At 42.1% G+C, this 26,371-nt stretch overlaps 1 protein-coding gene across 1 annotated transcript in view; it reads left to right on the forward strand.

The window, feature by feature from the left end:
- The first annotated feature begins 1,454 nt into the window (after nt 1-1,454).
- The window catches only part of CNKSR3 (CNKSR family member 3), a 58,223-nt gene continuing 33,306 nt past the window's right edge, over nt 1,455-26,371 (forward strand). The window contains 1 exon segment of the mRNA XM_036379949.2: nt 1,455-1,572. Within this exon segment, the coding sequence (XP_036235842.1) occupies nt 1,521-1,572 (52 nt within the window). The 5' untranslated portion in view covers nt 1,455-1,520.

Raw genomic sequence — 26,371 nt, forward strand, 5'->3', positions numbered from 1 at the left:
TGTTTTACCTTTTTTAAGCATGAATGGCAACATGATTCAATAGGGAATCAGGAAACTTTTGGTTGTTGCACCAATTTTAAAGCTGTGAGGAACTGCATTTTAATCTTTCAGATAGGTAGAGAGGTTAACTGACAGCTGTTCTATTTCAGAAACTAGAAAGCAAATACAGAAATCAGCTAAAACGAGTTAACCTTATAATAAAGAACTAAAAATATACCTTCAATCACCATGTAACAAAAAAAGAGAACAAATTATACTTTTTAGGTATACATGCACACCCCTTTTCTTTTAAACTACTGGTTCCCCAAACTAGAACTAGATCTAAAACTCCTCCTGATTCCAATAGGTGTCTGCAGCAGTGTGTGCCAGAAGGCAGCTGTTTGTGGTGCGGTGGGAAAGCTGGGCTCTGCACAGCTGGGTGTTGCACAGCCCTGCATGGGACTGACAGCCCCTGTCCCAAAGAGCTTACATTTCAACTCCATGACTGAGGATAACAGATGGGTCGAGATGGGAGATGATGAAAACAGTGGGATACTGGACAGTCTCAATTCCCAGCTGCTTGCCCACTCTGTAATATTGCCAAGTTAAAATTTCACACTCTTATTGTCACAGCAGTGTTTACACTGTTTCTTCCTCATTGAGGAAGAGGAGCAGTGGGACATTTGTGCATGCTACAAAAGGGCTTCAGGCTGCAATTTGTTGCTGAACCAGATAGTATTGTGATAGACACAATGAAAACTCCTGTTTTCTTCATGTTTCCTTGCGGCATGGAAAAGTGTTTGCAAGGCCGATTTATGTGGTCAGTGCTAGGGAACGGCAGAAGCCGGTATGCTGGGCACACAGTTCTGGAGGTCAGCTCTTTAACCTCTGAGAAGAGACTGACATTCAGTAAGGACTTCCATGGGCTTCGGGAGGTGGCCAGGACACAAGCGACAAATTTCCCACGAGGAATGCGAGTCTAAGGTGTAGCTGATGGTTTAATGCAGCCCCCAAGAGAAGTGAGCAAAATAAAAGTAAACGCTTCTGGCGAAACAGCCTCCACACCCAAGGACGCTTTTAGGCGCGGGATTCAGAATCAAAAACCCCAAATGCCAATTCGGGGGCAAACGTGGTTCAAGGCACTCTGATGCTAAATTTGCCCCAAGGCTGTGACTCACTCTGAGCCACCACCGAAGCAGGGCGCAGCGCCTGGCCGCCGCTCCACCCCATGGCCCGCCCGCCGCTCCCGGGGGAAGGATGCCGGGCGACTCCCGAATCGCGGTCTCTCCGGACCTGTCGGAGCGGGAACCCCTGGAAGTTTTTTCTCGGCACTTTCCCAAGCACGAGGCCCGGGCGGGACGCGGCACCTGGGGGCGGAGCGGCAGCGGGGCGGGCTCGGCCGCGGCCGGCGGGAGGAGCCGGGCCGGGGAGGGGGCGGCCCAGAGCGGCGCCGCCGGGATGGGAGCGTGAGAGGGGGCGAGTCCGCGGCCGGAGGAGCTGTGGTCTGAGCGGGGGCTGGTGCCGGCGGGCTCGGACCCGCCATGGAGCCGGTGACCAAGTGGAGCCCGAAGCAAGTGGTGGACTGGACTAAGGGTAAGAGGGAGCTGGCCCTGCCGTTTGGGCGCCGGGGGAACTTTCCGGCGGCACGCTGGGGGTGCTCCGCTGCCGCCGCGGCTCCTCTGCCCGGCGGGGTGGCGGCGTGGGGAGCGGGGGAGCGCGGCCTCTGCCAGCGCCGGCCCCGGCCGAGCCCCGGGACTGCCCAGCGTGGTGCTCGGGAGCTGGCGGCTTCCCGCGCCCTCCTGCCGGCGCTCCTCCGCGCCTGCTGGCGCCTGCTTCGCCTTGCGGGATTTTCCGTGTTGTTTTGGTTTTGGTTTTTTCTTTTTCTGACGCTGGGAAAGAGAAGGTTTTGCAGCGAGACTGGCTAACTGCAGGTCCACGTGTATATATATATATATATATATATATATATATATATATATATATATATATATATATATATATATATCTGCAGTGGGGTCTCTACCCATGGCTTGGTCCCCTTCTCCCTGGTTCGTCCTGGCCAGCCTGCTTGCATGGAGCGGGGGATTACCGCGCTCCTTCAGGCAGGTAGGAGGATCGTGGAATCAGAGTAGTTCAGGTTGGAAAAGTCCTGCGAAAGTTAACTTGCAGCTTCTCAAGCGAAAGCCGTTGACAGTTCGAAAAAACTTCAGGTTTGTAACTTAAGCAAGAAGTTTTTAAACTAGCTCAACTAAGCAAGAACTCCTGTTCAGCGGTGATGGGACTGAAGCGCTGGGCTGCCGCTCGGAGAGGTGAATAGCGGCCCCTTCGTCCGCCAGTCTGTCCGTCCATCCCTCCCACCCCTCATCTCTCGGGTGCGTGCTTGTGTCTCTCCCTCTCCCGCTAGCATAAACGTCCTCCTCTCCTTCGAGGTTTGTTGGCAGTGCTGACATAGCAGCGAAAGCCTCGGCGGGGCCGTGGTGTGCAGCCCGCCCAGCCCCGGGGGGCTCCGGGGGGCGGGATGGCTGCGGGCGCCCCGCTCCTGCCCGGGCATTTCGGTAGCGCTGGGTGTTACCGGGGCTTCCTCTGAGGGCAGGTTCAACCCCGTGTTGTCATGCTGCACTTGGACCCTGCGAGCGCTTTCCGAATGCCGACCGGGGTGTCGCAGTTCCCGCTCTACAGGGAATGAATCAAAAGGGAAGTGGAGCTATGGGTTAGGTGAGGGATTTATGGCTTCTGGAGCGCGCGTCTCTTTTATTTTTTTTTTTACTCGCGGCATTAGGGTTTAGCGTGATCCTCTTTGGTTACATAAAGTATTTTCGCAGGCTTAGCTGGAGTTTAATTTGCTGAGAAGTTGGGAATGTTGTGAGGAGTGAAGGTTTGCCCGCGCTGGGGGCGGCGCTCTCCCTCTCTGGCCCGCAGCAGCCATTTCTGCCTGCCGTCCCTCTCTCGGGACCAGCGCGCCGCTCGCACCGCGGGCCTGCGGTCAGCGCTTGGCAGCAGCGCGGCCCCACACTCATCCGGCAGGTTTGGAAAGCAGAATCGTATTTTCAGACAGCCAGAGATGGATACTCCCAGCCCTCCTGAGCGTGAACATGTGCCTGAAGGGGCCGGTGCCAGTGAGGGACTGTCCAAGCAGCCTTTGTGAGGAGAGGATTCCACACAAACGTGCTGTGAAGTTATGCGTTAACATATAAATAACTTCTCCAGAAAGATCTCTCTTTTTTTATGCTTTGAATTGGTTTAAACAGGAGTGCATTGTTCCAATGAAATAAGCCTTTTGCTTTGGCATGTGGGATATTTATATAAAGCTTTTCCCTCATTGTGTTTTTTCTCTTGGGTGCTGAAAGTTTGTTGCCTTGCCAGATTAAAGAGTAAACCTGCTAATCATTTTAAAAGCCTTTATTATTCTTAAAGATGCTTGGCTTCCTTTCTTGCATTATTTATTTCACTTGCAGGTTCCTTGAGCAGGTAACTCTTCAGCTGGACCCTCAATTAGTGTTATGCAGAATAATTTGAGGGCTGGCTGTAGTTGGGGAGTGGATCTTCTGACTAATGCAAACACGTGTACTTTGAAATGCAAAGGAATAAATTAAAGACTCCCGGTGACTTTTGTTTGTGCTGTTGTTTTTTAGTTTCTAGGTAAGCGTTGGACTTGTTTAGTACACAGAGTCATTTTATGTCACTCCCTGCATGACAAGACTGTAATAAAGAAATGACACGTAGAAAATTTTTCTTTATGGTTATACTTTCATCTCTGAACCTGAAAATAGAGGCTTTAATAGCTAGCTAACAGCCTTGTTAGCACAATGTCTCATAGTTTATTTTCAACCTGAAGTAGTTATTTACTGTGTAGTTCACAACCACTGGGTTTCATGTTTGACCAAGACCAATTTAATTTTAACTTATGAATATTTCATTTAATTCTCAAGGTTAGTTTGATGAACAAGTGTTTGGAGGGGAGCTTAAGCTCTTTGTTGTCTTGCACGTGCCTTCTGTGAGAAGTGATGCCATGATCTGGTTGAACTCTGGGCAAAATTATTTGGCTGGTGATATCTGCTGCCAGTAGTCAGTGCTGTGGTGCTGTGGAGATGTATTTTAGGAGCATGATGTAAAAAACTGCTGGGAGATTGGTTTTGCAGATAATGATTCTTACTTATCATACAATGATAAAAAATTTCTTTGCAAAATGTAGAGAATGGTGGAAATAAGTGGTCTGACTCAGTCCATATTAATGTTTAATGTGAAACTGAGCCCCTTCTTGCTGCTCCCCCCCCCAAATCAAACTTTGATAAATTAAATATTTTTTTATAACTTTTCCAGACCAAAAGGAATCATGGAAACTTAGCCTTTTCCATAAAACAAACCTGTAAAAAGCAAAATCCTAAAGTAGGCTGTATGACCACTGCTGGACAGCTTTTTTGATCCTGGTCAGCTTACTTTTTTTTTTTTTTTAGTTGCTTTCAAGTAACTTTTTAAACAGGGTAACTCTTGTTCCTGAAGAGTTTTGCTCTGAGGTTTTAAGATGTTCAGTCCTTGGAAAATACTGTAAGAAGCATTTATCTAGCATTTAAAATGGAACCTATCAAGAAATAGTAAGCTAAACATAAATATTTTTAGATATTTGTTGTCAGGTTTTAAATAAAAAGGGCTCTGTTCATTGTTACCAACAACAGCTGATACAAAACACAGTTGCTTGTCTTCTCTTGCTAATTCAGACTAGAATGCTGCTATTTTTTGTGAACAAGGGTGTTTTTTCTGGCACAGGGTGCTGTACTGGCAATAGCAGGCTATGCAGCTAATAAGAGCTGGTCTAGTTAAACTGAAACTGCAGAGGAAGACTTGTGCTTTTATTGCCAACAATTTTCTGTGTACGTGAAGCATTTTTCAAGCAAGGATGTGATAACTTTTTTAGCTATAGCATCAATGTTTGAAAACAATCTGATTTTTTTTCTATAAGCACCACCTCAATTTCTGTCTGAAAGAAGTGATGGTGTAGTTAAAAGTTTCTCTTACAGCACAATGAATTCAGATAGTATTTAGAGGCCATATTCAGCCAGGAAAAGGTATGCATTTTCCTAGGATGCTGTGTTGATTTACTTGTGCTTGGGCTGGTGTGCAATTTGTGCTCTTTAAACAATATTGTCTGCACTGTTTCCTACCTCTGCTGAGAAGATGTATTTGGGGTTTGGTTCTCTGGGCTGTTTTGAGTTGATTTTTGTTGTGGTACAGACTAACATCTGGGTAGTGTTGTACTTGACCTGTGATCTTGCTTTTGTGCAGTGTAAGATGCTTGGGGGCTCAAAGTCCTCACCTGTATATCACAGCACTCTCTTGTGTGCCTGAATTTCTTGAGAGTTCCTCAGGGAGTACTCCTAGAGTTACTCAGCTTCTTGCAGGGCAGGTGAGTGGCCATAGAAGTTGCAGCACATTTGCAGGACGCTGTATAAAAGTGACTTAATTTTACTGGCATAATGACATTTGATGGTATGGTGAAACTTTTTCTGGTCTCACAAGTCCCTGGCTACTGGAAACCCTTCAGTTAAGGTCATTCCTCAAAAGATGTGAGGAGGAGGAGGAAAGCAGCATTTGTCATAGAGCTCCTGTGTGAGAAATGTCACTGTTGTCTTAGGGACATCGCTGTGCCTCCTCTTTGTTTACCATAGCCTGATCTGTCTCTTCCCCCTTTCCCCGGGTTTCACATGCTTATGTGAGTTGTGACTTCAAGCAAAATTTTACACAGTAAAGACGAATTTGACATGCTTGTGGTTAGAAGCCTCTGTTGTTGTGAGGCTCCATTACAGTCTGGCCTTTGTCACTGAAGCTGTAGACTTGGCTGGCTGGGGATCACATCTGCTTTGGGCTCATTATTGCACTCCAGGTTCAGTTATTCCCTTTCTCAGGAGTTCATGGACATTACTTATTCCTGCATATGTCATGAAATACTCAGATTTCCTGAGTAAAGTACCTCAGATTCCTGGTAAAGCTGTTGGGCAGCTACATTTATAGGTATGTCTGGGAGAAGAGGGAGAAATATGCTAATTTATTAATAGTTAGCAATTAATCTTGAGGGCCTGGTGTTCTTTTTTTAGAGCTATCTTGCTTACCCAGGGAGATTTCAACAAGGTCAGTCCTGTTGACTGTGTGTGCTGGGAGCTGCACAACAGAGCTGGATTTTAGAAGAAGTTATGGGTGATGCCTGGAGTTATTTTTTAGCTTTTCTTTTTAGGCATTCTCAAGTGAATGTCGTTGTGTTCAAGTTATTTGGGAAAATCTAACACTAAGAAACCCCTGGTATTTTGCTTTCAGTGAGGAATAGCAGGGAGAGCTGCCCATGCCTGGGATACAGAACAAAGTTCTTTCCTCTTTTCTAACCTTTTCTTGGTTACCTAAAAAATATTCTGTATGAGTATTTGTTAATTAGATCAGAGAATAGTATTACATAACCACTCTTTGCACATCCAAGCTTGCCCATAATGTTTTACTAGGAAAAGGTGGACTATACTAAATACATCTATTTATATTTATTTGTGGGCTGAAACAAAGTAAAAACTAGCACAACGAGTTTGTACTACTGCAGTCTTAAAGTTATTCATGCATTGTTGCTAAGATGAGTGAATATGTATGAAATCAAAGTTGGCCTCTGTGTTCTTGTGTTTAGATCATGTTTTCATGGGTTTTTCTGTGTTGCACTTTCTTGAGCTGCTTGTGGGTGATTTTTTTTCCCCTTGATGTTTTTGTATTCACAGTCAGCTCTATTTATTTGCCATTAAATTGCTGTTCAAACTACTATAATAAAACATCGGGAACTCTAAAAGTTGAATGCTCTCAGCATCGTGTCTGGAAAAGCAATATTTGAAAAGCTAAAAATCACAATAGGCATTAGTGGAAAGTTGATTGTAACTTCATAGAATGTAGTGAAACTGCCTAGTTAAAGGTGCAGGGATTGGCCACTGTGCAGGCTGCTTTTGTCCTTCTTTCTTTAAAACTTGAGGGTCAGGAAGTAATTTGTATCTGTTGTTGGACACTTCTATAGGAAAAGTCCCATTTTTGATGAAATATTGCTTGGGCTCCAGGTTTTCAGAACTCTTGTTATGTGTTCCTTCCTTGCACTTCTTGCCTGGTACCCTGTGTTTTCAGCATGCAAAACTTCTTAAACGAGAATCACGCCTCTCCTTGTTTTTACACTCATTAGCACATTGCAAGAGCTACAGGAAGACAAAGTACAGGGGCAATGGATAAAAATGTATGTTGAAATTTGCCATGATGATTTATTTTCTGTAGTAAAAGACCCCAACAAAAAGCTGTTACTCAACATGTGCTACAGGATGAATTGCAGTTATGAGTGATGTGTGAATACACATCAAGTATTATCAAGTACTCAGAAGTGTGTGGGGGTTTTTGGGTGGTGTTTGTTTGTTCTTTTTTGTCCCTTAAATCAAAATTTCTGAATTGCCTGGTTTAAGACCTGGAGCTCCTTCCAGGCATGTCTAACAGATGATGACTGGTCAGGATTAGGGAATTGCAGAAGAGGTGGCAAGACTGCTCAGTGTTTGGTTTGCTCCATCGTCTTAGGACAGGATTTTCACTGATTCTTCACACAGAAGGCATATTAATAAGTCTAAACAGTGCCTCTGTGAATTAAGTGAAAGACATTGATTTCTGTTGTATATTTTCCATAGAAGTGATGATATTGTTCTGAATTTGCACCTTGTCTTTGCCTAATGGTATCACACAGTCAAGCCTTGCCTTCCTAGAGGAATGGTGTATCTGCAGTGTTTCTCCTTGCTCTATCCTCCACACACCCCAAATAAGTCCTGTCAAAAGGAGGGGGTAGTGAGGTACTGACCAATGGCAAGGCACATTTGAGGAGAGGAATGGAAGGGTGGGCAGGAGTTAATTGAACTGGGGTCACTATAGCAACCTCTCACACATTTATGGGAGCTCTTCAGGCCCCAGCTGCCTGTGGTGATGGGGTAGCTCAAGATTTTAGTGTGTTTGTACACAGGGCTGTTGTAAAATAAAGGAGATTCAAATAAAAATGCTGTTTGACTGTGGGCCTCTGGCTGATGTTAGACCTGGTATAGAGTCCTTGTGTCATTTGGGCTCTCATTACCAGAGTGGGATAACTTTGGAGCCTGAGTCTATCATTCAGGTCCCTAGGCCATGCTTCCTTTGCATGAGGAAATTGCCTGTGGGCTTCCATATGCCTGCCTCCATCTTTTCAGAGTACAAGCAATGACATTTCACAGCTTGTAGGATCTGCAGGAGGTGTACTGAATCAGCCTGATCTGTTTTGCTGGCTTTAAACATTCATTACCTATTATAATAGATATTTATGGTATTGTGAAATGTAGCTAATTTTCATCAAGCATCACACATGCTGGACAAAACCAAGCATCTGTGTGTTTGGTTTGGTGAGCTCAGATCACTGACCTCTGTAACTCTGGTCTACAGTCTTGTGTTCAGCACCTGGCTGAGTTCTGTTATACTACTGTATCAGGGCTGTGTTAAAGTAGTTTCTAATATGCTCTTCTCTATACAACGTTTTAAATGAGGAATGTTCTTTGTCACTGTAATGACAAAATATATTTTTGGACTGTTTTTTAGACTAGTAGTTAGGTGTAGGTAAGCAAATGTATGGTGTGTTGTTGCAATCAAAGCTTTGTGGCATAAATGTGATCTTATCTTGCTCCTTGATCAAAGGAAAGAACTTAATTGGTGCTCATCAAGGGCTAAGGCTTCTGCTAAGCAAGTGTTTGTACATGCTTCTGGGCTAATCATCCTGATGTCTCTGTCTTGGGTGTGCAAAATGAATGTTGCTTAGGTTGCCATCCTTTTATCATTGTGCTTATTTATCTCATAGTCTTGTTTTAGTGAAATGAAGTTGGCTGGGTGAATGCTTTATTAAAAGCTCTGCAATAAGCCCATTTTATCATTAAATAAAGGAGACCTTCTCTGGTACATGTGCTTTTCAAGCCAGAAGAGAAGGACTCAAAGTTTTGCAGGAGGCAGAAGGCTGTGCCTGAGCAGGTCTCTTAGCACTGCACTGCTGACTGTGTGTGCTTGGCCATGCAGGTGGGGAGGGAGAAGGGATCAAAAAGGGATGAACACTTATTTTCCCTCCTCTTCCCCCTCCTCACCCCCCCCCCAATAAGACTTGTCCTATGTAGAGGGCACTAAGAACAAGTTCAGGCATGCCTGAGGAATGTGGCCTGAAAAACATGTGTGGAGGATGGAGATGTGCCCAGAGAGTACTGCAGAGGAAAAGTGGGAACCTAGTGAAATACAGATACCTACTCTGATGTGAAACCTTTTTTGTCCTCCCTCCCTGTCTTGTTCTAGTCACTGCTTCACTGCATCTTGTGCAAGGTGTTGGATTCTGTTTGTATTCTGTCAATTTCACCAAACAGAATTATAAAAGTATTATGGCAAAAGTTACACTTGATATTTGTTGACATTCCTAAGGTGAGCTGTAATGGAAACTTTGGAAGAAAGAGGAGACAAAAGATAGATATGCTATAAGTTCTGCATGTTTGTAATCTTTTTCATCCAAATTTGTAGTATGTCTTGTGGTATTTGGACTTTGTTTTTATTAGAGGGTGTAATGTAACCTCTTGTGAAATATAATCCCTTTGTCAACATAAAAGCATTGTAGTTGTTTCCTTGTATTTCAAAATAGTTCATCTTTTCTCTTGGCTATACCTACTTCACACTATTTCAGACAATAACATTGGATAAATAAATCTATATGGGATTGAAATAAAGACTTGGAAATCAAACCTGCCAATAACATTTCTGTATCTTGCTGGTTTTGGTTTTGTCTTCTCATAATACATTAGGCATCACTGCATAAAAAAAGAAAGGTAAGAACATATTTTGCCCTCAGTTATGATTATAATTTAAAGATAATCTTGGAGGAACATGTAATATTGGAGTTTGGCTGAGGATGAGTTTCATTGCTTATTTGTGGGGGTAAGTGTGGGTTTGATGCAGCAGTGCCGAGGCTGGAGCATTCAAATGGACTGAGGTGGGTGCTGTCCTTCCATAGCAGGTACTCTCTGCCAGTGGGTGCTCTGAGGGGTGGGGGGATCTGTTTTTATGGTTGCTCTTATGACAGTTTCATGGTAATTTAATATTTGGGACTAGGGTACACCTAGGCTTTGGGACTAGGTGTACCAGAGTGATGCTGACTGCTAGGATTCTGGCCAATTGTACTTTTATTCAGATTTTAAAACTTCAAGAGAAGATGACTGAAGTAGAGCCTTGAGAAACAAAGCCTCTGGGAGCTGATGAAGTGTTCTTTTGTTGTCTTATGCAATTCTTATCTTAATTTAAAATTAACACATCGTTATCATGGTGTCCTTGGTGTTACACGTTTTTTATTCTATTTCATACAATAACATTGGACAAATAAATCTATATGTGGTTGAAACAAGGACTTGGAAATCAAACCTGCCAATAACATTTTTATATCTTGCTGGTTTTGGTTTTATCTCCTCATAACAGACCACAGCGTGGTGTGTAAGTTCCAAGCTAGTTAGCATCTTTGGTGTATAAAATCATCACTTCAGACAAGAGAATTAGATAATCCCATTGGATGTTGCCATGGCACCAGTAGCAGCAATGTGTGCCATTTTTTATTGTAAGATTATTGCTGCCTTCTCAAGGTGATGTATTTGGAGAGGAATTCTAGCTCTCAGTAGAGTCAGTCATGTGCTAGGCATGTCTGGAGACGTTTGCTGATTTTCCTTTCATGGAAATGATAATTTCCAGGATGGTCAGGTTGTATGCACGCTTGCAGGTTTGCTCAAATTAACATAGCTTGGCTGCTGCAGAATACTGAATGGACTGTGTGGTTTCTAACACATGTATTATTTAGCATAATGCATGTAAATTTTACTGTCCAATATCATCCTCAATTTTCCAAGGGTTAAGAGAGCCTTGAAATAATAGTTGGAAACTTAATTATCTTTTGTGGCTTTACTGAATTATATTTTGCTCCTTATTATTCTGCCCTGTCATTGGGTGTTCTCAAAAATGTGTTAACTTGTGAAAACTAATTTTCAGGTAAGATTTAAACTATTTTCATTCTGCCCCTTATACCCCTAGCAGCTTTGCTAGTTAGACATGCATGGGTCTTCCCTTGAGATGCTTCTTACACCTAGGAATTATGCACCGTCTGGAAGTTGCACCAAAAAAATTGTAGTCAGTAAGAGATTTAAAAATAAAAGAAAAAAAAAGAGCCCAAACCCAATTTAACTGTGAGAGAGAGGCAAATAGCCATCAATCAAATTGCCTGACTTCCCAACAAATACCTGATGGTGCTTAATACCCATGCAAATACCTGTGGCTTAAAAGTATCAGCAACACTTGTCTAGAGCTTCAGCAGAGGGTCAGAAATATCTTGACACCCCTTCACTAGGAGGGTAGAATATCTGCTCACACTCTTGCCTCTTCATCATCACGAAAAATGAGGATGTCAGATGGACTGGCTGAGGTGTTTGTATGACTCTTTCCTGCCCTCTTCTGCTCTACTTTTTGTCTGGGAAGGTGGTAGGTCTCTGGATCAGTTTAATGATATTTTAGACTTGCCTATGATTCAGACAGAGTCCTCAGCTTTGCCACTGATGATCTTAAGGTACCTTTGGCTTTGTTGTGGTTGGGGCATTGCACTTGAACTCTGAGGTCTCTGCTGTTTTAGGGAGTAGCATCATAGCTAGGGCTGAAAGATATGAAATAATGAAAGTGGGTCAGGCAGCTAATTGTTTCAAGCAATTGCTTTAGATGTTTAAAGTGATTATAAAATTATGCAGAAGCTCAGAGATTTGGTGTTCAGCCGCTCAGTTGATACACCTTGTTTTTTGACCCGGTTGTGACATGCTTTAAAATGCCTGTTTTATTTGGTGCCTCAAGACAGTATGGCCTGGTTCATGGAAGGCAGCTTGAGGGCTGGGTAAAATAATGCAAGGAGTAACTTTTAAGAAGATAGAATTCCTAATGGAAATGTTGCAGAGCTCTTTAAAATGAAGTAATTTATGCATCCAAGTAATGACAGCATCTCCTAGGAGAATCCAGTAGTGACTCCTGGGGATCTGTCCATGATGGAAAAGTGTATGCACCATCAGCTTCTTTCTGTTGATGTCGTGTCATTCAGCTTGTAAATGTCTTTCAGCTTGTCATTCATCAGCAGGTGCTAATGGCTGGTGATTCTCATGTGCCTGTACTTATTCCTCCCTGGTGACTGTCAGACTGTAAGGTGCTAGGCATCCGTGTTTCCTAACCGAGTAGGAGGTTGTCATCCGAAAGCTTGGCTATCTGGCAAGTGCATCAGCTGTTGCCTTGCAGCAGGCTGCTCCCGGACTTGCTCATGGGTGGAACAGTAATCACAGTGTTTGCAAGGGTGCACACACAAAGGAGAGGCAGATGTGAGTAATGGACCTTGCTGCAATCAGCCAAAACAGTTCCACATGGTGCTGCGAGAAGGCAGCCAAACCAGATTAAAGGTATCACCCCATTTCTTCTTGGGAGATAAGCGGCAGGCAGTTTTGCAATGTTTCTTTTTGTTTCCACTGTGGGAACAGGCAACAGAGTGTTAATTGCCAGAGTTCAAGAAAAGGAGCTCTTGTGACTAATGAACTGATTCTTCAGCCGCAAAAACCTTGTAACTTTGAAAAGGCAAGCTCTTAATTGTGTGGTGGCTGTAGGGCGGGAGGGATTGTTGCTTCGTATTAAGACCGTAAAGTTATCAGGAACACAAGGTTCATGTGCTAGACGCACAAATAATGTAGAGTGTACTGTTGCTGCTTTTGGAAAATGAAATAACTTTGTGCTTGACCTGTTGAAGGATAGTGTTTATTTTTAGGGCTAGCAAAGACCAGTAATGAGTATAAAGTTTATTCTTGCTGCAAAGATGTTGACTTATTTTCCTCATGGAAGGGTCATAACCTAATACAGCTGACAAGGCATGGAAGCAGGCACCTTAGGAGACATGCTTTGAAGGGGACAGTGCTTTTGTGTTACCTGCAATTCAATTAGCGTGTAAATGTTGTGATTAATATTAATATTGCATGTGATTGAATTCTGTGCTCTTACTTACTTTCATTTTATTCCTTTGGAAGTGTAATTCTCTATGCTATTGTGAAGTTCTTTGCAACAATAAATCATATGGGCAGAGGCTTGGTGATGAGATGTATGTACGGGCTGATGGAAGCCCAGCTCCAAATAGAATGGACTGACGGTTGATTTTTTTTTTCCTCCAGGTGGGATGGGTTTTCTGTTTTACAAGTTGACTTTTGCTTTGCCAGGAAGTTTTGCTGTGCGGTTATCTCTAAAGGGTTCCCTTGCTGGGGGTTTTGGCATGGAGGTGGGTGGGGGTCTGGCCTGTCCCCTCTATCCATAGGCTCTCCAGGCCTGAGCAGTTTACTGTCTAGGACCAGGGATTTAGGAGCTGCTGTTAGCTCTGGCTTGCAAGTAAGTACACGCTTTTGGTTTCTGTGGCTCCCATTCCAGCATCTTTTCAGCAGGATTAGTGTGTATGCATGAGATGGGTAACAGCAGCTGAAGTTTAGTGTCTGCAGACCAAGAGGTTGATGACAGTTTTATATCTCTTAGGGTTGAAAACATTGGGCTAAAATAAATGTCTTTCATATTTCACATGAGTGGGATGGGATATCTGGAGAGATTAACTTTGGGATTAGAAGACTTCTATGTTGCCCTGTTTGTTGTATGCTTGTAATGTTGTTTGTTGTATGCTTGTAGTCTTGCTTTTGAGATACTGCTACTTCTGTTGATTTGAAATAAACATTAAGAGGAAGATAATGCAAAGAAATTTTTTTGTGCTTGCTGCAGTTGAAGCAGCATGGCTGTCTAAAGGTCTGCTAAATGGCTGCTTTGGGGTGAATATCTACAATGAAAACTTTCAGTAGTTATTTCTGATCAACATTACTCTTTTGGCTGTACTTCCCTTTATTCCTTGTATTTTCTTGTTAATGTGATCTTTCCTAGATGATATTCTGTTGTGTTGGTCTTACTTGGGTAACTTGTCACTTACTTGACATAACTTACTTGTCTCCTGTCTGTTTTACAATAATTTTCAGAGGAATTTGGACTTTTTTCCCCCCCATTGTAAAGAAGATGCTTATAGATGTGACAAAAGAAAGCTTTTTTTTTTAAATTTAATTGTTTTAGCCCTTGTATGCAGAGCCCTTATTCTTTTCCAGCTAATGGTAAGAAGAAGATGGGAGTGCTTGGTGGCTTCTGTGATGATAGCTTGCAAATAAGTTGTTCACAATTTTCTGCTTATTGGTCTCTGTTACTGGTGCAGAGGGCACTGCTGGAGCTGGTGGATTTCCTGGTAGTTTTAGTTGAGGGGATGTGGGGAAGGTGTCAGTCACTCTAAGCGGTCTCTCTCTTCACGGGGATGTGAAGCCAAGTCTGCATAAACAGAGATTAATGTGTGAGACACTTTCTTTGCTGTTCAACAACTTCTAAATATCACTAATGTCTTTAATTCAGAAAATAAACCCTCCTCTTTCTGCCTCTGCCCCTCCTTCTCTTCCATTCCCCCACCATTCCCCACCTCGTGTAAGGACCTAATGATTAACTCGGGTGTAAATAAGGTCACTGCAGTGCCTGTAAGAAAAGAACAGAGTGATCAAACAAGCGTCCATAAATCACCATCTTAAAAGTCCATTTCCATAAAGTTGACAAATAGGGGCACTCTCAGGGCCTGGTTGCAGGTTCTGTCTTCCCTTGCAAAGTACTGCACCAAAGTATGACTTCTGAATTTATGTTTGCAAGTACTTTGGGCCCAGTGAACAATTTCTTATGATTTGGAAGTTTAAAAAGTCAGTCACTGACTGGAGATTGCTACTCAGCAGTGACCATGTGGCAGATTGACTGCAGAAGTCCAGTCTGGGGACTTGAAGAGGTTATTTGATCTCCTAAAGTAGCTTGAAAATAAGGCTCTGTGATACAAGAGATACAGTATGCATCCAGGAGAGAGGCTGCTAAGACAACTTGGAGTTGGTCAAAACAAATAAGTACATTTAAATAAAACTTCTAATATTTCTAGATAGGATGTATTATCTTTTTATTACTGGGCAAACATCTGCTTCTATGTTTTTGCACCTTCCAGTTTCAAACAGCCCTTATATCCACTAGATGACATTTTTAAAAAACAACATAAATGTTAGGAATAAATGTCCTGGCTTCTTCTAAATCAATATTTCAGGGACCAGAAAAGCATTGAATATTTTACAATGCTCATGAAATATAACCTAATTCTTCTTTCTACCCCATTCTTTAAGTGTAATGTTAGTCACGGAGCTATGCAGAACACTCAGTTTCACATGAAACCTTGTGTTTACTGCTTCTCATTGCTTATGTTCTTGATACTGATTTGCAAAGAAATATGAGCACGAAGAGGATGCTTGATGTGCTCCTTTAAACTTAATGCTATTTGAAATGCAAGTGGAGCAGAAAGTAGAAGAAAAATAAGAAAATGTCTAGGTGACCCTAGTAATAGAAATTAGGGAGGGAAGTACATTGTATTGAAAAAACAGGTGTAAAAATTATCACAACCATTGTTTTTAGGACAGCATTTACATCTGTATGCTTCTAGCTTGTTTTTAACCTGTTTATTGCAGCAGGGGGACAATAGGTTATTTTTGGTGTTTCAAGTAATGTTACAGGTTCAGCATCAGGGCCTATTGTGAAAGATTGCATGCCATCTTCCACATTCATGCACACACACACACACATGTAGGGTGCTCCCAAATGACTGAATTGTGTCAGGCATTGCAAATGCAAACCATTTATGGGATTTTCATCCCTTCTTGCATCTGTTTTGCAAATACAGAACTCAAAGCTTTAAGGGGAGATTGTCCATTTAACAATCTCTTGGAAGACAGGCTGTTAAGTGGTTATGTACCACTTTCACAAATGCCATCTGATCCATTCAGTCTTATTTAAAATCCAATTTAGAAAATCCTTCCCCTTGGTTACTATACAGCAGTAGAGTGGCTGATGTGAAGTTTGGCATAACTGAAACAGAGAATAGTTGTTTTTAGCATGCAGAAGTATGGTGCTTACAAGGTGGATCAACCACTAGGGTAGCACATTTTCTCTGTGAATGGCTTGAGGGTTTTAGGAGGTATCTGCCAGTTTGTGCCTCTTGTAAGGGTTTCTGCTATCTACCAGTTCATGCTCTTTCAGCTATTGACTTTTTGTTGACTGACACAGTCATGGGAATTATGTTTTGTACTTTTTTTTAAACTTGAATAATTAGTTTGGTATGAAAGCCATCCCTAATAAAAAAAGTTAACCTACGGAGAAAATGGTATTTTGTTAAAAAAAAGCTCTAAGTGTAGCATTGTTCTTATAATAAGAAAAACCAAACAAAAAACTCACACAAAATCATACAGATCAAACAAAAAACCCCAGCCAACTGTATGGTGGCACAGAAAATCTCAGTATGAGGAAAACTTGATTATTCATAAGAATTCGGTGATGCCTTGTAGACAAAGAGAATAGTTAAATGCATTAAAATAATGAACTGAAGAAACACTGCTTTGAAGTGTCAGTAGGCGAAAGATAATATAGGTGGAAATACAGGTGACTGTTCTACTGGAGTTACCTCTCTGTGAAGCAGAAACACTTCCTCTTTCAGACACCTTTGAATTTTTGACACGTTGAAGTTTCATCTTGTGATGGTGCTGGTGTAAGCTTTATGTTACTGTGAATGCATTAACATTACAATTGAAATTCCAAGAGTCTATAAGGGAAAAGGCTCATTAAGTTGTCCACGAGTGTTCCTACATCTGCTCTTGTGAAAATTGTTTGAATTTGATTGTGAATTACTTTATAGTAATAATGAAGTTAGGTAAACTGGAAAAGTACAATGGTAGGAAGATTTGTAAGTTCAACTTCAATGTCTGCTGCTTGGAAAACTGGATTAAGGATATGTGAGAGTTGGAGTCAAACATACCTTTTGTAAGGAGTTAAATGTTTTGTTGTTTTTTTTTTTTTTTGCAAGCAGTGCAACCCTACGTCCTATACCACATTGGGTTCCTCCCTGTCCTCTCTTTTGTAGCATTCACTGTTGTAGAGGAATTCTTGGCAGAACAAGGGCATGCTGTACTCCTGCAGGGACTGGACAACCCTGGCCTGCAGATTACAGAGTTACTTTGAAGACCATGTATCGTCCTCAAACACATCGAACAAGGAAGAATGAACATTGTGCAAGGACAAAGCCGGATGCCAAGCAAGATATGAAAGCGCTAAGTTAGCACACCCTAGCCAAAGCGCTTACAGTGTGACACCCGACAGCAAGTAATGTGTAGGCATGACTGCAGCCACTTAACCAATGAGTGTTGGGCAGTAGTCACGTGAAACAGTGTATGGAAGCATAAATATGACAAGATTGCCAAATGAAGTGGAAGGACATGTAGCCATATTGGTGTGGTTGTCGTTACTTGGCTGACTCTCCGCGGGACCCTCTTCACACTGTCTTTTGTCCAATGTCCTATCAATCATTAAAGAGCCTTATATTCCTTAAATCCATGGTGCCAAGTGCAGTGCTGCACTGCTTCCCCCCTGTATGGCACCCATAATTCCCCAAGCTATGCCTAAACCTGTGCCTTGCATGGTGTAATTTGCTGCCAGGTGGTACACTAGTGTGCCAGGGATAGGGAATGTTGGTCCAGCCTGCTTTTTGCAGTGTTTCTCTGGTGCCCCGGCATTTCTCCCAGAATATGCTCAGGTACAGCCAGAGCACATGGTGAGACCCCCTCATCAGCTATAGTTTTCCTCCCTTTTGCTATGGACCTGGTGGGTTTTCTGGCAAAGTGCAGGTGGTGCAGTGCTGGGATGTTGGATCAGGAGACCCCACCATGGTGCCTTCCAACTTTACCTGCTCTGTGATTCAGAGGTGAGAAAGTAGGGGACCAGGGGTGTTGGAGAGAGGAGTGAGACTAGACAATGGGAAGAATAAGACTAAAGAGGTGGTCTTCAGCCATACATCATGAACTACAGACTGAGTCCAAATTCCATAATTTCCACAGCTTCTAGAGTTTTTGCCGCTGGAGATTGAAACAATTCCTATTCCTGCTATGGATTAAGCTGCAATATGTATTCCACTTGAACAATAAAACAAAATTAAATTGTTTCCCTTAAACAAAAAAGCATCTGGTTCTTGTAATCTTGTGAATGACTCCATATCTAACATTGGAACTATTTCATGTACAGTGCTATTATATTTCTGTAAGCAAAATGGTGGTGTTTTACAGACTTGAGTAAAAATTCTCCTGTAAGATGTGTGTGTTAGAATAGTGGTATTAAAAAGAAACCACACCACAAATTCAGCATAGTTGTGTGAACTGGAAAATTCTGGGAAATGTATTTCCTCTGCGGTTGCATTGATTTAGTGAAAACAGCTGTATCTGTTAGTAGCAACAGTGAGATTTCTTTTGGGCTTCTCTTTGGAGCTGTTAATGGGTGTGAGGAAATACACGTCTCTGAGTGGGGTCTGCAGCCAGTCTGGTGAGGAGTGTGTGGGGGGTCTCACAAAGCACGAGCCAGGTTTCAGATGGAGGAGCTCTCCTGGCCGTAGTTGTGCCATTTTCTGCTCTCTGTCCCCCACCCCCTGCATCTTTTGCCCTTGTGTTTTGCAGTAACTCCACAGCAGAGATGGCAGACTGGATTGTGTTCTCCTGTATGTTTTTCCAATTTGCAGCTCATTATATTGGCTGAAGCTGCTGCTGCTGCTGACCTTTTAGAGTCCTATTGCATAGTTGAGGCACAGGCATCCTCATGGCTTGCCTTCTGCTTGCAAGATGTTGATGTTACATGGATGGGCCAAGTCTCTCTGGTGATGTGGGGGAGCTTTACCCCAGGTTTTGGTAAAAGTGAGTCGGCAGTAACCACCTGTGCATCTCTTTGTGCTGTCTGGGATCCAGTGAATCTTTTGAGGTCGTGTTTGTCCTCCTGCATGAGGCCTCCTCACTAAGAGAGTGAGTCAGGGTGCTGGACCAGCCTGAAGCTGACATGGCAACTGTTCTCCCACCCCTGTTCCTGTTGCCACCTAGCTGCAGAAGAGGACAAATGGGGCTGTGGTGTGCCCATGGGTGCTTTGTTTCTGCAGCAGTCATCCTGTGTGCCCTGTACAGGAGGGAACACATGGTGAAGGGGAGTGATTCCCTATAAAGTCAAGCACTCTGTGGAGGGGGGACAAAGGCCTTGTTTGTAGATTTTTCTCAACTTCAGCTTTCAATGGCCAGATAACAGTGTGCTTTCATTCTTGCCAAAACTCTACTGTGCCTAGGCAAAGCTTTATTTGCATCAATGAAGCAAAACAGTTTTTTTGTGAATAGATCTACTGGGACTATAGAAGTTGCAAACTCCTGTCTGAGTACAATTTAAAATGCCTTGACCAGCATGTCTTAAAGTGTACTTAGTGTGGAAAAAAAAGCCTTAGTGGGCTGAGAAAAATGAATACCAGAATCATCTGGTTTTCTCCACTTTTTGCTCTTGATTTTACCACTTGCTTTTTTTCTGCTGGAGAAAGACTTAGTGTTTCTTTGAGTTGTTGGGAAACAACTTGGGGGTATCCAAGAGGAGTGTGGTTTTCAAACTCAGGGTGGAACAGATTCCCCACATTGAAACTGCGGTGAAAGTTTCATTGTCAGAGTTTTGGCACAGTACATGAGGATGATATGTTGTGTCACTAGCAGTCCATAGGACATACTAATATATTCTGATGTATGTGGAGCAGTTCAACACTCAGTGTATGAGTGAAATTGATGTATGCTGTATGCTGGTGTAATAAAGTAACTCACTTCTGGTGATGCCCTGTTTAAGCAACATCTTTAGTTTAGTCACCATATCAGTTGCAAACCATTTAAGAAGAGAACTCTTTAGGATGTAGGAAGAAGCTGGCAGTACTTTAAGTCCTGTTGCATCTCTCTCAGTACAGGTATTTGGTTGTCTTTCTTGCCTCACATAATGTATGCAAATGTAAAGTCACACTGAGTGATTGATTATGCTTCTACTGTGCTGAAAGCTCTGTATTTGCTGACACTGTCAGTCATGTCTTCACTAGCAAAACCATTTTATTAGGTTGTGACAAACATAAGGTTTGTTTCTCTGGGCATGATAGCTATCAAAAGTTTGCATGAATTTGTTCAAGAACCATCTTTTTTTGTTTAAAACCCCCTTATTTTTTATTAAAATGTGCAATTTTTTCTGCCATTGCAGTAGTCTACTACAATATGCTCTGTGGGTTTAAAATAATTTTTTTGGAGGGGTGTAAGTTGATTGCTAGATGTAATGGTAAAGAATTAGGATGAGAAAGAATAACAAGATCTGGGTGATGCTGGCTGAAGTGCTTTGTGTTAGTCGGGGCCATTCTAAACCCATGTAAGTACCACTGTTTTAAATGCAACCAACAGACAAATAGGCACACTTCTCCATGTATATTGGGGAAAAAAGATGATTTCTTGTTTCAGTTTGGAGTTTATAGTAGTTCTTAAGTGATACTGGAGCAACAAATAAAAGGGCCTCGTTTACAGCTACAGCATACTGCCACTGTATTTGGTTCATATTGCCTTGCTTGTGCTGCACCCAGCAGATGGATACAAGTTGCACCTTGCCACAAGTAGGATATTGTTTTTACTGTGAGGTGAGGGAGGATGTTGTCAGAAGTGTCCCTGACGACATCCTGTGGCATTATTAGCTAGGAAGCTATTTGGGCTTGTCTGCCTAAAGCAGGTGTGTTCTCTGTTTTAATGATGTGTTTGCATGCATTTGCTGAGTGTTGGCTTTTATTGCATGTTCTGTTGAAACTAAGAGTGCCAGGTCTGTCTGCCCAGAACATGTGGATATGCTCTGCTTCCACCTCATTCATGTAATGTGCCAAACAAAATCTGTTAAAGCATGGAAAGATTGATTTTGCAACATGTAGCTGGTCAGTGAGTGATGCAGTTGATTCTTACAAAGGGAAAACCAGAGTGAGTGTTGCCCTGTGTGAAGCTACTGCACCATATGAACCTTAATCCCAGATGCATGCAGAGCATACACAAAAGTCAGCAGGAAAAAATCGTTTGCTTTGGTTCTCTTCTTTTTTCACCCTTCATCTTTCTCTGGTCAGGAGTCCTTTTTCTGGTTGTGGGATTAGCAAAGAGTTACAGTTACAGCTGAAGTGCTGGCAGCAAGATATCATGCTGCTGTTTTTTTTGAGTATGAACTCTTGTTTGTGGTTTCTGTTCTTTCTTGGAAACCCATTTTTTCCCAGGATGAGTATTTGGGGTAGCACCATGGAGTCTGACTGCCTGGGGCTGAGTGGTAACTCCTCAACAAGGGGGTGTCTCATCTCTTCCCTCTCTCTCCCAGGGGAGTGAAAATTTCACCCCTGGAAGCCAAATGAGATTTAATGGCTGAATATTCACAGATGAGTCAGTCTCTTAGGGAAGTGGGTGATACCAGTGAGTGTGATGGCACCAAAGCCCCACGGGGTTGTGGCCTAGGGCCCCACAGCTTTGCACAGATATCCAGTCCAGTTTTGCTAGTGAAAAGCATGACTGCATGTATATACTGATACCTGCCTTTTCTGGTCAAACCTTTATGATGTTATGCTGTATTCCAGTTGTGTTTTCCCTCTTCCTTTTTTTTTTTGGATACATGACATGCTATCACTACTCACTTTTCTGTAACATTGCATTTCAATTTTGCCTTTAATTTGAAGTCTCAAAGCTATGTCATAATAATAACCCCCCTATGGAAAATGTTAGAAATAAGTTTCTCTTTCTCCACCCCAATTTTTTTCATGAATTATCTGAAAAGGAGCTATTAAAAAGAAAGAAAAGTCAACTTTACTTTGAATTTTAGTTGAAATTTTGGAATTAAATACCATTAACTTCTCAACTATTACAGAGTTGCCTTTATCACTGCTTATTGTACACTACCATTTCTCCATGTCAAATCTCTTTTTGGAGTTCTGATGCAAATTCACTCATTGTCAATCAAAGCTGCAATTTATAAATTAATTCACTCTAGCAATTTTCCACTTGCTGTTAATATCTCAATCTAGATTACTAAACCCATGAGGGCAGCTGTGTGATTCACTGTGATCTATTTCCTAGTATTACTAGGGTAAATTTTTGGCTGTATTTTTTTAAACCAGTCTGAAAAAGCTTTGGATCTATCTTTTGCTTAAATTGATATCACAATTCAGTATTAGTGTATAGCTTTGTCTTCTTCCCCTCTACCTCCCCAACTCCAATTACTCTATACAGAGTTTTGCCTTTTTGGGAAAATCTTGTGTCACTCTTACAGAAAATGTTAAAACCAAGAGTAGTTTTTATAAGTGAAGAGAGACAGTTTTCTCAAGTCTTAGAATAGGAGCTCATCCTTGCTGTGAGAAGGGTGAGGCCCTGGAACAAGATGCCCGGAGAAGTTGTGGGTGCCCCATCCCTGGAAATGTTCGGTGCCAGGCTGGATGGGACTTTGAGCCATCTGGTCCAGTGGAAGATGTCCCTGCCCATACTGGGAGGCTGTGGAGAGAATAATGTGAAAATAGATGATCTTTAAGGTCCCTTCCAACCCACACAGTTCTATGGTTCTAAAAGTAATTAAAAGGGAAGCTGCCATCTATGTTGTGGTGCTGTGTATGGCACAGCTGTGATAGTCCTGTGTTCTGTGCTGCCTAGCTAAGTGTCCTGTCCAGAATGTTTGCCAAAAAGGAATAAATTAAGCAATATAAGAGGAAAGATGAAACACTGTATTTCCTCTTGCATTTCCCATTCCTCAAGCCTTAAACCATCTCTGTTTAAATCTGTCAGGGTCAGACTTGGCTTCTGTGGCACTTTGTTTCATGAACCTCTTCACCTTTCCCTGAATCTGTGTATGGATGTTGAGCATTCATTGCATACTGCTGTGTGAAGGAAGAGTCACTCCTTTATGACTTGTTTTGACCTGTTACATGCTTGCTGCACTCTGATTCCTGCTCATCCTGAGATGATGAGCAATCTGTGTTCTTTCTGGCCACTTCTGGCTTTATAGGCCTTTATCATGTCCTTCTCCCCAAAGTATTTTCTTCTGTAAAACTTATTCCATGTCTGCTTAGTTTCCTGAAAATATTTTTTGAGGAAAATTTGAGGTAATTTTTCTGGCTTCTGTAGAGAGAATTCTTGCCTTATAAAACTTCTGGAGTATTGGAAGGGTTCAGCAAGCTATTTGACTCTTTCTGAAGATACTTTATGATTGTCAAGTGCTAAAGCTTAGAGTTGTCCTCAGATTTACTGTCTGGACCAAGTAATAGGCACTGCCAGAATGGTTGCAATCAGTGGCTTTGTAGGGAGCACTGATAAAAAGTGTAGCATAACACAAGGGCTGTCAGTCTAAGATTGTATCTATACTGAGCAACTAAAGGTTAAACATAGTCTCTGTTTCCCTACTGATTGGGATAGCTTACAACCCAAATTTACCCACGAGTTCTTTTATTACAAGGCAAAGCTTTCAGTTTTGTGCTTAAAAAAAAAAAAAAAATAAAAAGCTAAGGGATTTATGGATGGATTTAAATGGAATGAATGGATTTATTTTGAGGTAACATGAATGCATGAGTATGGAGCTTGTTTTTCCAGGCTAAATATATTAGTTGAAAATACTGAAAATAGAAACATGTTGCAAAAGCCTTTCTGTGCAACTGTCAGTCAGGAGGGATTACAGAGGGGACAGTAAAGCACTCATTATCGAGGCTGGAGGCTTCACCATTTCCCTCTGTCCTGCTGTGACCTTAATGAGAGAGCTGCCCTTTGCATCCCGACTGGCAGGCAGGGCCCAGCAATTTGTCTGCTACCATCCCTGTGTGATGGGGGAGACTGACAAGAAACTTCTGCACAGCTCTTGGCAGTGCCTGTGCTCAGCAAAGCTGTGCCCAGTGCCTGGTGAGGCAGCACGTTGTGCCTGCCTCTTCAGAATGCAGGTGCTCACACAAAACCATAGAACAGTTGCTCACAATTGACTACATGAGGAGAGCTTACTTAATAAACAATCTGGTTAGGCTGGAGACATTTTTCCATGGTGCTAATAAGAAGCTCTTGCTCTTTGATTATGTGTTGTTTTGTTTTCTAAGTGATTGATACTTCAGATGGTGGCAGTGTTATGACTGATTTTAAAATTACATGAGAGTAAAAAGTGGAATGAGGAAGTTTTTTTCACATTTGTACTAGACAATAATATAAAGATCTCTTGAAAGCATTTTCTTGGAAAGCTAAGACCTTTGAGGTCTTTTCTGGCCCCTAAAAGTGGCTTACACTAGTTGATAATTAAACTTTTGTTTCAGAAACTTTTGGAAAGATTTACATGAAAACATTGATGATAGCTAACAATCAGGCATGTGGATCCTAGGAAGTCAGTTCCTACCTAGGATCAAATTATTAGTGAAATAAGTTTCTACTGACTGCTCTAGGTTTAATTTTTTTATCTCCTTTAAAAGAACCTTGAATTCCTCTGTTAAAGTTGTCCCTGGTTCTGTTTGTGATACTGCAGGAGAAGAATGGCATCTGTGATGTTATTGTGTAAAACCTTCCCACTGTGTTCTATATTAAAGAAAACCATGTATTCTATACTATATTTTCTTCTCCTTGAACTTTTCTTATTTCTTTTCACCCTGTATCTGTCCTACTGAGCTGCTTCAGCTTTCAGCTGCCTTGCAGACCCTTATTTTCATTTGCCATCTCAGGTGCTGGTTTATCTGCTTATGAAGTAGTTATTTTCTCTTTCTAGTGTATATTTGCTGTCCTGATTCCCTCCTTCTTTATCTTTGATTAATTTCTTCCAGTCCTGGAAATAGAGGAAATGATCTCTGATAGAGGAAGCTATCACAGTAGCTGTTACAAAATGATGTGGAATGTAAATGACAGTATAATGGTACCATGGGATATCCCAAAGATTCTCATGCAACTGATTATCTTTCAAGGCTTGGGAGGGATGAAATTGATGTGTGCAGGGAATCTTTTGATACTAAAAATGTCAACTATATAGACCCTGAAGAGGAGACCAGAATAAGTGACTTTTTTAGGTGGGAAGGTCAGTTTAAAGGTGAAGAGGCAAAGATGACTTTGGCAGTCCTATCCTAACAGGCTATCCAAGGTCCTAGGGAGCCCCTTAATGGGATGAGGGCTGTAGCTGAACCTTGGTTCTGTGCTGAGATGCCAGGTGCTGCCTGCCTGTTAGAGTGGCCCAACAGAGGAGAGAACGTGATCATAATAACACTTTGTTTCCTTGAGGCAGTGAGCAATGATCCCCATATTCCTGCTAGGTAAGGAAAAGCTTTTGTACTTGTGAGTTCTTCCTCTGTTCAAGTGGCTTGAGCTCCTCCTGCTTCCTGCTGTCAACTTTTGGCATTTTATGAGCTGTCCCGAGAATCTGTTCTTGAATGCACGTAAATGAATCCCTGTCACCTTGCAGCTTCCCCTCCCCGTGCCTTCCTCAGTCCCTTGCTCTATCTCCCCTTCCTCGCTCTCTGCTCCCTCTGCCCTGCTCTGTCGGACAGTTGACTGTGGTATCACAAGAAAAGAGATCACAGATACCACTGTCTGCTGAATGTAGTATCACAAGAAAAGAGAGTGAGGGAGGAAAAAAGAGGTGGTAAGTCAGCTGTGCCTGTAATGGATTAGCTAATTGTTTATGGTAAGTAAATTGTTTGGTAGTGTCCAACTCAGCTTTTTTAAGGACTCTGCTCACAAAACACACCTCTCTAGTTTTTGGGGAGTCAGGTATGCCACTGCCCGATGGCTGATGTCTCTCAACTATAGAAATGTTAATTCTGTCTGAAAAGAAAACCGATAGTTATGGCTGGGAACCGAGCCTCACCCATAACTCCCTCCAAGTTGTCTCTTTCTTCCTCTCAATTCTTATACAAAATAACTTTCTTAATTGTGGAAACAGACTGAGATTGGTATCAGTGCAAATCCTTAAGTGTAAGCTCTGTCCTAATGTTTTTGCATGACTGCAAGGTATTGAATGTCTTCAGGGGTGCTTTTCTTGGTGGTTACTTTAGACAGAAAGGTCTAGACAGTTCTTAGGATCTATTGCACATCTCTACACCTGCCAAAATTTTGGAGGGAGTTTTGTTCAAATTACACTCTTGTTCATCAGAAAGTGCTGTGTGAGTTGTGAAAACCTAACTGAATTAGTCTGTTTCTCTCACTCTCCCTCCCCAGTTAATCTCTGCTACTAGTGTTCTAAAACTTGCATAATATTCTGCAATTGCTATTTTTATTTATACCTTTCCTCATTCTCTAACAATTACATAAATAGAAAGGACATTCTTTTGTGCACGATTTTGTTGTATGTGCAATAGTGTAAAGATTTCACACGTGATTGAGACAAATGC

Source organism: Molothrus ater, chromosome 3, assembly GCF_012460135.2.
Source record: "Molothrus ater isolate BHLD 08-10-18 breed brown headed cowbird chromosome 3, BPBGC_Mater_1.1, whole genome shotgun sequence".
Lineage (NCBI taxonomy): Eukaryota > Metazoa > Chordata > Aves > Passeriformes > Icteridae > Molothrus > Molothrus ater.